This window comes from Ovis aries, chromosome 3, assembly GCF_016772045.2.
Source record: "Ovis aries strain OAR_USU_Benz2616 breed Rambouillet chromosome 3, ARS-UI_Ramb_v3.0, whole genome shotgun sequence".
Lineage (NCBI taxonomy): Eukaryota > Metazoa > Chordata > Mammalia > Artiodactyla > Bovidae > Ovis > Ovis aries.
The window spans coordinates 171,696,552-171,711,715 of NC_056056.1; the positions used below are offsets into that span (position 1 = coordinate 171,696,552).

A 15,164-nucleotide genomic window follows, 5' to 3' on the forward strand; every position below is an offset into this window, starting at 1 on the left:
TCCTACTTGGACACGGTTCTGTATCCAGAAGGGAAAGGGAAAAATATTAATGGCACAAAAATTGACTGATGATAAAAAAGGAAATTCTACAGGATTTGGACAGGGATGACCTTCCCCCTCCCCCATACTGGATGATGACGCGCCCGCCGCCCAGTGCTCCACCAGGACTGGAGGCCGCCTTAATGCCCGATCCAGGGCCAGGTGAAGTCCTGCAGCAGCCGCTGCTCCTCTTCGAGCTCTCCCTGAGGTCATAGAGCCGCCACCTCAGCAGGTGACAGAGTGACACCTCTGGCCAACACTTCCAGGATCCGGCTCCAGCCAAACCGCCCAAGCTATACCTGCCTCTCCCAGTGAGTACTGACAAGAAGGGGAGGGAGATGTTGGAATTAAGCAGAGATTGCGCTCTGCCAGAGAGCTGGAGGGAATGAAAGAGAACAGACAAGAGATTTACAATGCTAGCTGCTGCTCTGGGAAAGTCTATCTTGGGCCCTCCCAAAAACCGCCTCTGCCCCAGGGGCAGGACAGTCCTTCAACCGGTCCCAACGGAGGCCCTGGGCCCCGTTACAGCCAAACCAGTGTGCCTGGTGCAAAGGTTTTGGCCATGGGAAGAATGAATGCCCTAAGTCAAGGAAGGAAGAGGAAGCTCCCGCAGTTGTGGGGCTTGCAGACTTGGAAATTAAATAGGGCTGCCGGGGCTCAGAGAAATCAGGTCCCCGAGATCCCATGGTAACCTTAAAAGTGGGGAACCAAAACATTGACTTCATGGTGGATACAGGAGTGGAACTGTCGGTAGTAACAAAACCTGTGGCACCACGGTCTGAAAAGACTGGGGTAACTGGGGTATCAGGAGAAGAGATGATTAAATCATTTTGCCAGCCCAGAAAATGTCAGATGGAGGGTGGGGGGAGCACCAAGTGATTCATGAATTCCTCTACATTCTTGAGTGCCCAGTACCCTTGTTGGGAAGAGACTTGCTCTCCAAACTAGGAGCACAAGTGATTTTCTCCCCTGAGGAGAGGCCCACCTTCCAGATGGGCACTATGACTTATTTTCTCTCTCTATCAATACCACCCTAAGATGAGTGGAGGTTGGATGAACCTCTGAAGGAAGGACCAGGTGGGCCGGAAAAGCATGAGAGAGAGCTAACTCAATTATCCCCCAAGGTCTGGGCAGAAGACAATCCCTCCTCCCCCCAGGCTGGCTAAACATCAAGCCCCAATGATAATAGAACTCAAACCAGGCACCATCCCTGTTAGAAAGCGCCAGTACCCGCTACCGATAGAGGCCTGGGTTGGCATACTGCCCCACATCAATAGATTGAAACAAGCGGGCATTCTAGTAGAGTGCCAGTCAGCTTGGAATATGCTGATCTCGCCAGTCAAAAAGGAAGGAGGACAGGACTATAGGCCTGTACAGGATCTCAGGCTAGTCAACCAGGCTACTGTGACTTTACACCCCACTATTCCAAACCCCTATACCTTACTTAGCCTCCTCCTGCCGAGGACTAAAGTTTATACTCGCCTAGATCTCAAGGATGCCTTCTTCTGCGTACCCCTCACCCCAGCGTCACAGCCCATCTTTGCCTTTGAATGGGAAGATCCAGTCGGGGGCACCAAGCAACAGCTCATCTGGACCCCCCACAAGGGTTTAAGAACCCCCCAACCATCCTTGGGGAAGCCTTGGCTTCTGACCTGAACTCATTTCATCCGGAAGAGTATGGATGTTGGCTCCTACAATATGGGGATGACCTGCTGCTGGATGCCGAGACCAAGGGAAAATGCTGGAAAGGGGCAAAAGCATTACTCCAGCTGCTGATGGAAGCAGGTTCAGTTCAGTTCAGTTCAGTTGCTCAGTCGTGTCCGACTCTTTGCGACCCCATGAATCGCAGCACGCCAGGCCTCCCTGTCCATCACCAACTCCCAGAGTTCACTCAGACTCACGTTCATCGAGTCAGTGATGCCATCCAGCCATCTCATCCTCTGTTGTCCCCTTCTCCTCCTGCCCCCAATCCCTCTCAGCATCAAAGTCTTTTCCAATGAGTCAACTCTTTGCATGAGGTGGCCAAAGCACTGGAGTTTCAGCTTTAGCATCATTCCTTCCAAAGGAATCCCAGGGCTGATCTCCTTCAGAATGGACTGGTTGGATCTCCTTGCAGTCCAAGGGACTCTCAAGCGTCTTCTCCAACACCACAGTTCAAAAGTATCAATTCTTCGGTGCTCAGCCTTCTTCACAGTCCAACTCTTACATGCATACATGACCACAGGAAAAACCATAGCCTTGACTAGACACACCTTAGTCGGCAAAGTAATGTCTCTGCTTTTGAATATGCTATCTAGGTTGGTCATAACTTTTCTTCCAAGGAGGAAGCATCTTTTAATTTCATTGCTGCAATCACCATCTGCAGTGATTTTGGAGCCTCCAAAAATGGAGTCTGACACTGTTTCCACTGTTTCCCCATCTATTTCCCATGAAGGGATGGGACCGGATGCCATGATCTTTGTTTTCTGAATGTTGAGCTTTAAGCCAACTTTTTCATTCTCCTCTTTCACTTTCATCAAGAGGCTTTTTAGTTGCTGTTCACTTTCTGCCATAAGCGTGCTGTCATCTGCATATCTGAGGTTATTGATATTTCTCCTGCAATCTTGATTCCAGCTTGTGTTTCTTCCAGTCCAGTGTTTCTCATGATGTACTCTGCATAGAAGTTAAATAAGCAGGGTGACAATATACAGCCTTGACGTACTCCTTTTCCTATTTGGAACCAGTCTGTTGTTCCATGTCCAGTTCTAACTGTTGCTTCCTGACCTGCATACAGATTTCTCAAGAGGCAGGTCAGGTGGTCTGGTATTCCCATCTCTCTCAGAATTTTCCACAGTTTATTGTGATCCACACAGTCAAAGGCTTTGGTATACTCAATAAAGCAGAAATAGATGTTTTTCTGGAACTCTCTTACCAGGTGTCAAAGAAGAAGGCACAGATCTGCAAGGAGGAGGTAAGGTATCTGGGGTTTGTTTTAAAGGAGGACACAAGGTTCGAGATCCTAGTTGGGTCCTATATACTGATGGCACTAGCCTGATAAAACAAGGACAACGGCTGTCAGGTTAGCCAGAGTGGAAGGGGACATCAAGATTGAAAACGGATGGTGGGAATTGCAAAGTGGCAAATTATCGGTACTGGAGGAGCTGGCATACAATCTGGTAAGCCAAACACACCAAGCGACCCACCTAGGCCATGCTGCCTGCTCACAGGTTAATGCTGCCTCTCGGGTACTCAGACAAAAACTTCCGGCTATTTAGCTGAAAGGCATGTTGCCCTTTGAACACCTGGGACTGGACTTCACTGAAATGAAACCTCACTGACACTACCATTACCTGGTGGTCATGGTATGTACATTGTCAGGATGGGTAGAAGCTTTTCCTACCTGGACTGAAAGAGCATCAGAAGTAGCCCGGTGCCTGCTTAAGGAAATAGTTCCCAGCATTGGTTCAGACAATGACCTGGCTCCTGTAGCTGATTTAGTACAACAAGTAAGCAAAACTTTAAACATCAAATGGAAACTGCACACTACATATAGGCCCAGAGTTCTGAGATGGTGGAATGAACCAACTGGACATTAAAGAGACTCTCCAAGTGAATCATAGAGACTGACTGCTCCTGGGTGGACTTGCTTCCGACAGCTCTGCTCAGACTCAGGATGACCCCACAGTCCCAAGGCTATTCTCCATATGAGATTGTGAATGGGAGGCCCCCTCCCATAATAAAACAAGTGTCAACAAATTTACCTCAGGTAAGGGGGATAGGATTTCGCAACAGATGGAACTGGGTAAGGCAATAAATCGGGTAACTAAGTTTGTACAAGAAAGGGTGCCATTCCCCCTTGGGGAACAGATTCATGAGTATATGCTTGGTGACCAAGTATGGGTCAAAGATTGGAAACATGATTTGCTAGCCCCTTGGTGAAAGGGCCCTTATGTTATTCTAACTACCCCTACTGCAGTTAAAGTTGCAGGTATTGTCCCTTGGATCCGTCATACTAGGGTGAAGAGAACATACCACGCAGACTGAAAAAAAATGCTTAATGGACTGCACAGAGGGACCCTCTGACCCTCAAGAGACTAAGACCATCCTTAAGAAGAAGGAAAAGAAGATCCTGGACGAGCCCCTTCAGGAAGCCGCACAATCAACTCCTGCTGCTTGGGCTCATCAACGTGATTTTGAATTTAATTTCCGTTTCAATTTATGACAGTGTTTTCATCTCATGGGCTCATTCCTACGCAGACTTCCACAACACTTCCAGCTGCTGTAGGGCTATGCCTCTGTCAGTGATGGATGGACTTCCTTGGTGGGTGTCACTGCTCTTCCAAGGAGATTTTTAAACCATTCTGCTCTTTTCTGGGATGACAAAAAGAGACTTTCCTCTCTCTCGTCAATCATAACCTCTCCTTGCTCTCTTGGTGTAAGACCTACAGGCAATAGACTTGGGTCATGGGGTTACATTTGATATAAATGCCAGTGTAACAAAAGCCTAACCTACAACAAGCCCCAGTAAATCTACCTTATTTACATGCTAGGTGGACAAGATCCGTGTTTCAGTGGTATGAGTATATTGCTGCCTTATTCGTACCCTCTATAGGGACAACAGATATCATGATTAAAGTAGAGGCCTTGACAAATTTCACAAAACGGGCCCTCCTAGATAGAACAAAAGCCATCCAAGCCTTAAATGAAGAGCAAATCCAAATGGGAAAAGTGATAATTCAAAATAGAATGGCTTTGGACACACTCACAGCTGCTCAAGGGGGGGCCTGTGCTGTAATTGAGGTGGAATGCTGTGCGTACATTCCTGACATTGGCAATGTATCGACTGCTTTAGATGACATGAAAAACCAGGTAAAAGCAATGTCAAATGAAAACATTCCCTTCTGGACTTTGGTCCTATCTTGGGTGAAAGGCGATTGGTGGAAAACTATATTTACCACTGTTATAGTTGCCTTGATAGTTCTGCTTTGTGGACCCTGGATTTTACAATGTATTATGAACTTTGTAACCCAAAGGTTGATGTCATTCTCCCAAAATGGTGGTCGGAGAGCCAGGGTGCAATATATCCCTATGAATAATGCTCATAATATGAGTTAAGAGCATCAAGAGACGGGAATGAAGAAGGAATTCAAAGGGCCTGGACTCCATATTAGGCCTGTTCATGCTGATCATGCTCGGCCAGCTTTCCAATGGATTTTGAATTCTGTGTTTAGTACCTATGAAAATAACAACAGAAGGATGAGACCCCCTCCAGACTGGGGAACCTTGAAGATCGTATCTAGGTTACTCATCGCCTAAGAGAAGACATACACTAATCACCCCTTCCTCCAGACAGGCCATAAATTTTTCTGTATCAATTGGAGTGTAACCTCAGGTTTATTGATTACTGGCTAATTGTTTGACTGTTTGAGCACATGAGCACATAGCACGTGAATGATGGGGTTGTTGGGATTGTATTTTCCTTGGTTTATATAAGTCTCAAGGAATTTGGGGTGGTGGGTTTGGACACGTACACATGGGGTATAAAAGATTTTCACAAATGCTGGTCAGGGTCCTTGGCTAAGAGGAGACTCTGCCTTGGGCCTGCCGGTGTAATAAACTACACTCCACTATCTGCATTGTCCTTCTGAGTGAGTTTGTTTCCTGGAACGCGTGGCTACAACAGTAAGATCCAGATCTTAAGAAATTAGTTGCTTTTGCTTCCTATCTCTTGGGATGCTTGCTCTTAGGAGCCAGTCTCCAAATTTTAAGAAAGAAGGCAATGGCACCCCACTCTTGTACTATTGCCTGGCAAATCCCATGGACAGAGGAGCCTGGTAGGCTGCAGTCCGTGGGGTTGCTAGGAGTCGGACACGACTGAGAGACTTCCCTTTCACTTTTCACTTTCATGCATGGAGAAGGAAATGGCAACCCACTGCAGTGTTCTTGCCTGGAGAATCCCAGGGATGGGGGAGCCTGGTGGGCTGCCGTCTATGGGGTCACATAGAGTTGGACATGACTGAGGTGACTTAGCTGCAGCAGCAGCAGCAGCAGCAGCAGCAAGCCTCCCCCATGGAGAGACCCACATGGAGAGAAACTGAGAGGCGGCATCAATCAGCTTTGCTGGAGGTGGACCATTCAACCCCAGTCAGGCCACGTGGAGTAGAGATGAGCTGTTCCCCTCAAGACCAGCCCAAAGTGCAAAGTGCAGACTCTTTATGCCAAATAAGTGATTGTTATTTAAGTTACTAAGTTTTGAGGTAACTTGTTATGCAGTGATTGAAACCTAGAACACCTGGTAAGTCCTCCAGCTGTGAGAAGAGGCTAATAGATTCTTTTACTAGAAGTTCCCTATAACTTCCCTGTTATGTTGTCAGTCATCCCTTTGGAAGCTGTAGATATGTTTCTCTTGCTCCCTCATGAAAAGTTTCCTTGCTCTTTGCCTGGCTTCTCTGGACAGGAATCCACAGCAGGTAAAACCCAAGGTGAAGCAGGGAACAAGTACTAACACCAGTGGAAGTTTCTGCAGAGGTGTTTCTGGCAAGTGAGATGCAAATACACTGATTTGCTTAATTCCTTTTGCTTTCTGGTTAGGGGTTATTAAGTCATATGACTGCTAATTCTTCTGATATGGAACTCTCTTCCAGCTCTATGAACCTTCTCTAAAAGACAAAACCCTTAGATGAGAGATTAAAGGTGCAAGTTGTTGCTCTACCACCTACTATGAGAATAGTGCAGTCATTTGACATTTCTGAATCTATGGCAAGATTAAGATGCTTGGAAGCCCTAAACAGTGAGCATATCATGACAACATGACCCCAGATGTAACTGTCAGCAAATACAAGAACATTCGGATTCTCTCCAATCTGATTACTTGATGCCTTTTTCAAAAAAACAAATGACCAGTTGTCAAATTTGCTTATCTTTTGTTCTTTTGGTGTCCCTAATTGAGTCTACTTATTGAGTAACCATTGTCTTGCTCTCAAATATGCTTCATCCACAAAATGAATAAATAGATGGGTTGATTTGTTAAATTTCTTTCAGATCTAAACTTTGATTCTGATTTTTAAAAAAATCTTATTTATTTATGGCTGTGCTGGGTCTTCATTGCTGCGTAGACTTTTCTCTGGTTGTGGTGAGCAGGGCTGCACTCTAGCTGAGGTGCGCAGGCTTCTCATGGTGGTGGCGTCTCTTATTGAGGAGCATGGGCTCGAGGGGGCGCAGGGTCAGTAGTCATGGCTCTCAGGCTCTAGAGCACCGGCTCAATAGTTGTAGTGCATAGGCTTAAGTTGCTCCGCAAAATGTGGAATCTTCCCAGACACAGGGATTGAACCTGTGTCTCACACTGACAGGCAGATTCTCCACCACTGAGCCACTGGGGAAGCCCTCTGAATCTGTTTTTAGTCCCTTTCTTTTGTTTGCTGTGTTCTTTTTTTTTTTTTTTTTTGCCCTTTGCAATAGCTTTACTGGGGGCTTCCCAGGTGGCACTAGTGGTAAAGAACCCACCTGCCAATGCAGGAGACATATGAGACAGAGACTTGGGTTCCATCCCCGGGGTGGGACGATCCCCTGGAGGAGGGCGTGGCAACCCACTCCAGTATTCCTGCCTGGAGAATCCCATGGACAGTGGAGCCTGGCAGGCTATAGTCCACAGGGTCGCAAAGAGTTGGACATGACTGAAGCGACTTAGCGCTCACGCACGCATAGCTTTGTTAGTCACTTAGTCGTGTCTGACTCTGCAACTTCATGTATTGTAGCCCGGCAGGCTCCTCTGCCCATGGGATTCTCCAGGCAGGAATACTGGGGTGGGTTGCCATTTCCTTCTCCAGGGGATCTTCCCAACCCACGGATCAAATCCAGGTCTCTCGCATTTCAGACAGATTCTCTACTATCTGAGCCACCAGGGGAACACATTATTGAGGTATAATTGACAAATCATAAATTGCATAAATTTAAAGCATGCAAACTGAGAATTTTTGACAGACTTATACATCCATGAAACCACTGCCATAGTCAGAATAGTGAACACAGCCCTTGTCCCTACAATTTCCTTGTTGTCTTTGGTAAGCACCCCTTCCATCTTTACTCACCCCAGCTACCAGGCAACTATTGAGTTAGTTGTTTTCTGTTACTATAGATAAGTTTACATTTTCCAAAATTTTATATGAATGGAATCATACAGTATGGACTTCCTGTTTTCTGGCTTAACTCAGCATAACTATTTGGAGATACAGCCGTGTTGTTCGTGTATCAGTTGTTCATTCCTTTTAGTTGCTGAGCAGTATTTCACCATGTAGCTATACTATAATCTATTTATCCATTCTCCTGAAGATGGATGTTCGTATTGTTTCTAGATTTTAGCTATTTTGAATAAATTTGCTGGAAACATTAAGGTATGAATCCTTATAAGAATATATGAAAGCTCCATTTCTTCCATATTCTCACCAACACTTTGTATAGTCATTCTTTTTAATTTTATCCATTCTAATTAAATTCACATTTCTCTAACCTAATGTTGTTGAAAACCTTTTCATGTGCTTATCTCCCATCAGTGTATCTTCTTAGGTAAAACATCTGTCCAAATCTTCTGTACAATTTTTTATTATTGAATTTTGAGTGGTTTTCAAATATATGTACATTCTTGATAACATTTGTTGTATATATAATTTGTGAATTTTTAATTTTACTCTATGGCTTATTTTCATTCTCTTAAATTATGCTTTTAAAGAGAGAGTTTTAACAAATGTAAGTTATTTTGCAAACTCTGTTAAGCTCAAAGAGGAGCATATGTGAATCTGGGAATTAAAAGGATATAAGCAAATAATTCTACATTTTAGCATTGAATTCCTTTTTGCATGATTTTCTTTAGTTAGCACTTATTGAGTGACTTTTCTGTGTAAAGCATTGTAGTATAAATAAGCACGGTGGTAAGTAAAGTTTAAACTTGAATTCCAGGCTCAAATCAAACTTTTGAAATCAGTCTCCAGTTTAGATAAAACTTTTATTGTCATGGTTCTCACAGTATCATGTCTGGTCAGCAAACAGTCTAAACTAAAATATCCATGCATACCATCTATATATCTATACCTACATCATCATCCATATGACTTATATTTCCATATATGTATGTATGACTTGTAAAAAGCAATCTAACTTGCATTCACATTCAACTTATGTCTTTGGTCAGACATAACCATTGTGGAGACTGTTATGAACTTAGAGGTAAACTAAATGATAATATGAAAATACATGTCACAAAGCCAATGAACTTTACTCCACAGTAAAAACATGGATCTTCCTTCAGGTCTTTATCCAGACAATTATTTATAAAGTAAGATATATTATAAGCAGCAAGGCCAGCATGTGGAATAACAGTTTACAATGATGGGAGGAGAGAAAGCTAAAATACAGAGCCAAAAGCTACAATGCACAGAAGCCTGGATTTATTTTGTATAGCTACAGTAAGCTTAAAAGCATGAATTCTCCAGAGGACCCTGAGTCATGCAAAGTTTATAATAATTTATTTCAGAAATGGTTGGAATAAAATATAAGTTCTCAAAGGGAATAAAGTTTTAAGGAACATATAATTAAATCCTTGATAATGTAAAAAAATTATATTATGATATAACTTGAAGCTATAAAATGTGTAAGATTTTAAAAGAATGGAGCCAGAGATCTGAACAAAGTGAAGGTCGAGTGTTTATCTTGAAAACGCTTCCGCTTTTAATAGTCTAAGAACAGATAGGAAATTACAGTTAATTCTATGTGAGAAAGCAATAGCTATTAAATGGATTTCTAGTGGATACTGAATAGATAGTAACAGTAATTGAAAAGGGGTACTCTCAAGTAATCTTGAGTGAAAAAAAAAAACTGCTTAAAACTCAACATTCAAAATACTAAGATTGTGGTATCTGGCCCCATCACTTTATGCCAGATAGATGGGAAAACAATAGAAACAGTGACAGACTTTATTTTCTTGGCCTCCAAAATCACTGTCAATGTTGACTGCACCCATGAAATGAAAAGATGCTTGCTCCTTGGAAGAAAAGCTACGACAAACCTAGGCAGTGTATCAAAAAGCAGAGACATTACTCTGCCAACAAAGGTCTGTCTAGTCAAAGCTATTGTTTTTCTAGTAGTCATGTATGCATGTGAGAGTTGGACCATAAGGAAGGCTGAGCACAGAAGAACTGATGCTTTCAAACTGTTGAAGTTTTAAGGAACAGCACTTGGAGAAGTTTTGGTGTTGGAGAAGACTCTTGAGAGTTTCTTGGACTGCAAGGAGATCAAACCAGTCAATCTTAAAGGAAATCAACACTGAATATGCTTTGGAAGGACTGAGGCTAAAGTTGAAGTTCCAATACTTTGGCCATGTGATGCAAAGAACTGACTGATTGGAAAAGACCCTGATGCTGAGAAAGACTGAAAGCAGGAGGAGAAGAGGACAAGAAGATGAGGAGAGAGATGAGATGGTTGGATGGCATCATCGACTCAATGGACATGAGTTTGAGCAAGCTCCAGGAAATGGTGAAGGACAGGGAAGCCAGGCATTCTGCTATCAGTGGGGTCTCAAACAGTCAGACACGACTGAGTGACTGAACAACAACAGGCAACCTATTATTAAACTTCATAGTATCAAACTTTTAATCTAACATTTGAAAATTTTAAAGGTAGGACTTCCTCCATTGTTTGTTATTTCCATTGTTAGAGCTAATTAGTGCCTAACAGCATGCACTTTAGAAACTGTCCAATGTGGGTGTGAGTCCTAATACTATCACTGGGCTGGATTCTATAAACCGCAGGATTCTCATCTGCAAAACAGAGCTAGAAATCCTCACCTCATGGGGTGGTGGTGAAACTGTTAGTTGCTCAGTTGTGTCTGACTCTTTGAGACCCCATGGACTGTAGCCTGCCAGGCTCCTCTGTCCACTGAATTCTCCAGGCAAGAATAGAGGGGTGGGTAGCCAATATCTTCTCCAGGAAATCTTCCTCACCCAGGGATTGAACTTGGGTCTCCTGCATCGGAGGAAGATTCTTTTATCATCTTGAGCCACCAGTTGGTGAAGATGACATGAAATACAGAAAAAAAGGCTTATTCCAGTGCCTGGGCCAAGGTTTCAAATAATACATATTAAATATTACAGTCATTATTATTGTTTGTTCTAGGCAGAAATCAGAAAGTGAAGAAACATTGGAAAATTCAAGCAAAGAATACCAGTTGTTGGTATTCTATAATTTAGAATTGCGGATTGAAACTAGGTTTTATTTTCATCTGTTTTTGTTTCTCTGATTTTAATAATAATACTTGAGGAAGCCCCAAAACATACTTGGCCACTTTTAGGGGAGTCTCTTGATGCTTCATGTGCTCCATCTGGGCTGCAGCCGTCATTCTAGCTCTACAGACGAAGAGGTCACTGAGGTTAAGTGTCCTTCACAACGACACCCAGGTCGATGGCAGAGTTAAAGTATGCCCCCCAGGTCACATAACTCATTCTCTGTTCAAAAATCTTCCCTAATCCCTGTGCCATTTGGGAATGGTTTCAAAGGCATTCCAACTGCAGAATCATGCCAGTGCACTGGTTATCAATTATTTTGTTGATCCTTTAGCAAATCCTCAAACTGATTTTTCTGCCCTCCTGGGACACAAGTCACAAAGCTGACCTTAACCGCTTTGGCATCCCCCTCCTACCCCCAAGGCACACAAAAGAGCTGTGCGAGAGTGCTGATTTATTGTTTTCCCACACAGGTCATGCTCGAGCCCAGACAGATAGAGAAGATCTGTCTTCAATGAGAGAAATGTACCATTACTTGGTCGTAAATTCAATGTAATGGTAATTTTAGTAGGGCAGCTTGCCCAGGGTTTGTAGCAACACAAATCAAAAATCCCAAATTCCAAGCATATCCTCCTAGAAACTCTTTTGGCAACTCCATTCCCTTTGCTTTTTAAGGAACTCAATTTCCCTAGTTATGGTCCCTAGTTGCTTAGGGTAGATTTGCACAAGGGCTAGAATCACTGTGGCAGCAGAGAGTAGAGTGAGTGGCATGCTGCTCAAATTATTTCTGCCAAGCATCAGACCTTGACTTCAGTCGTCAAGGAGGCACAAGTGAACTGACACACAGATTCGGTATACAGCCCAGAAAAGTAGTTTGCAGTAAGAATATTCAAAACAACTCCAAGGAAAGGTTTTATTTATTTATTTCAAATCCTCATGTCCTTGGTCAATTCTAAACTGACTCTTATTGGTCATTACCACTCTCAGATCTCAAAACAACTTTTTTTCCTAAGATTTATTTTTTTTTTTTGGCTGACCTGGATCTTCATTGCTGGGCATGGACTTTCTCTAGTTGTGACAAGTGGGGGTTACTCTTTGTTGGGGTGCATGGGCTTCTCATTGCAGTGGCTTCTCTTGTTGCAGAGCACAGGCTTTAGGCATGTGGGCTCAGGAGTTGTGGTGCATGGGCTTAGTTGCCACTTGGCATGTGGGATCTTCCCAGACCAGAACTCATGTCCCCTGCATTGGCAGGTGGATTCTTAACCACTAGACCACCAGGAATCCTCAGAATAAATTTTAACCTCTGCAGAGTTGACTTAGTTGGTGGTACTGGGTTAGGAGGATATGCAGAGTATATTCAGGCCCAATGCTGCTAGATACCCCATTGAACTTTCAGAAGTAGATTTGAATATACCCTCTTGTCTTATATCATATCCTATGCTCACTTTCATCATAGCAACTAGCATCTCCTTCTGGGCTTAGTTATTCAAATGCATTGCCTTCTACTAAACTGTATGCTGCCAGGTAGGGAGATATCACACCTGTGCATTTTTCTCTAGTTTCTAGCCCTATGCCTGACATGTGACACATGGTGTATGTAGATGGGTGAGACAGTGCTCTGGAAGACATTGGAGAGAAAACAGAAGTGAAGATAACCACCTTTCATGGAGTCTGTTAAAAATATTACTTCTTTCATCCGAACAAATATGTATAGATTGCCAATACAGCTAAAGTGTTAGTGCCAGGTATTGAAGGATATTCAAGATGAGTAGCAATCAAAGAGCCTGCAATTTACTTCTATTAATAACATCCAATGTATACTCTTATGTTATTTTTTCCTAAAAACATAGATCTGCTTGGTGAAAGGACATGAAATCTAGTTCTCCTTCAGTGATTTGGTTTTGCAGTGGGGTGTACCTAAATACTCTCTCCAGATATAGAGGGGAGTTTAACTGGCACTTTATTTGTATTTTATTCACACATCTAGCATGTGGGAAGGTCAGGTTTAGAGCAGAAAGGGAGGCCTGGAGGCCATGAGAAACTCTGGGCTGGATGAAGCACAAGCTGGAATCAAGATTGCCAGGAGAAATACTAATAACCTCAGATATGCAGATGACACCACCCTTATGGCAGAAAGTGAAGAAGAACTAAAGAGCCTCATGATGAAAGTGAAAGAGGGGAGTGAAAAAGTTGGCTTAAAGCTCAACATTCAGAAAACTAAGATCATGGCATCCAGTCCCAACGCTTCATGGCAAATAGATGGGGAAACAATAGAAAGAGTGGCTGACTTTAAGCCACTGTAGCCATGAAATTAAAAGATGCTTACTCCTTGGAAGGAACATTATGACCAACCTAGACAGCATATTAAAAAGCAGAGATGTTACTTTGCCAAAAAAGGTCCTCCTGGTCAAGGCTATGATGTGAGTGTTGGACTATAAAGAAAGCTGAGCACTGAAGAACTGATGCTTTTGAACTGTGATGTTGGAGAAGACTCTTGAGAGTCCCTTGGACTGCAAGGAGACCTAACTAGTCCATCCTAAAGGAAATCAATCCTGAACATTCATTGGAAGGACTGATGTTGAAGCTGAAACTCTAATACTTTGGCCACCTAATTCAAAGAACTGACTAATTTGAAAAGACCCTGATGCTGGGGAAAGATTGAAGGCGGGAGGAGAAGAGGATGGATGAGGAGAGAGGAGAGATGGTTGGATGGCATCACTGATTCAATGGACATGAGCTTGAGTAAACTCCATGAGTTGGTGATGGGCAGGGAGGGCTGGCATGCTGCAGTCCATGGAGTTGCAAAGAGTCGGACATGACTGAGCGACTCAACTGAACTGAACTGAACAACAATAATAACAAAAAGGCAGTGATGGGCTTCCCTGGTGGCTCAGTGGTAAAGAAACTGCCTGCCAGTCCAAGAGACATAAGTTCAACCCTTGGGCCAGGAAGATCCCACATGCCACAGAGCAATTCAGCCTGCGCTCCACAACTACTGAAGACTGTGCTCTAGAGCCCAGGAGCTGCAACTACTGAAGCCCACTTGCCCTAGTGCCTGTGCTCCACAGCAAGAGAAGCCACTGCAGTGAGAAGCCTGATGTATCGCTGATCCTGTTCGTGATGCCAGTGGCCTTGCTGTTCATATTGCACCATTCGTTGGACCCACTGTAGATAAGGTGCAAGCGGGGACGCTGGAAGAAAACTCAAGGAACCGTAGGAACTACAGACATGTTTTATTCTCTGCTGGCTGGTGCAGCAACTGTAACAGTATTCTCTCTCGGTTGGTGCATCCGCCATAGCAGTAGACATACTGCATTCTCTCCTCTCGTGCTTGACCCAACACACACAGCTGGGATGCAACAGCAAATGCCGCCACTTTCTACATGGAACTCACTTAGTAAAAGTAGCCTGTGGCCAAGCGAGTACCTTGTGACACACATGTGCAATGTTATAAATGATCTCAGCTGTTACATAATCATTATTTACAAATCATGGGGCAAGAACAAGGGGCTGTGGGGTGAGAGAGCCTGACTATGCCATCTTGGCTAATTTGCTCTTTCCCTACACTTGAACACTGCAACAAAGATCCAGCACAGCCATAAATATTAATGCATAAATAAAATTTTTTTAAAGGCAGAGAAGGGCATGACAGAGGATGAGATGGTTGAATGGCATCACCAATTCAATGGACATGAGTTTGAGAAAGAAAGCTGTTGTAGATGATGAAAGACAGGGGAAACTGGCGTGCTGCAGTCCATGGGGTCACAAAGAGTCGAACATGACTGAGTGGCTGAACACAACAAAAAAAATTTTTTTTTAAAGCAGTGACTTTTAAGCTTGAGCAGGTTTGAGAATCATCAGTTTGATGATTTGAGA

General features: G+C 43.5%; 1 protein-coding gene across 1 annotated transcript; it reads left to right on the plus strand.

Moving 5' to 3' along the window:
* The first annotated feature begins 1,218 nt into the window (after positions 1–1,218).
* On the plus strand, positions 1,219–5,133 carry LOC114113795 (uncharacterized). The gene is made up of 3 exons (XM_027965964.2): positions 1,219–1,645; positions 2,954–3,097; positions 4,538–5,133. Exons 1-3 carry the CDS (start codon positions 1,219–1,221, stop codon positions 5,131–5,133), a joined length of 1,167 nt encoding a protein of 388 aa, XP_027821765.2.
* The last annotated feature ends 10,031 nt before the right edge of the window (positions 5,134–15,164 follow it).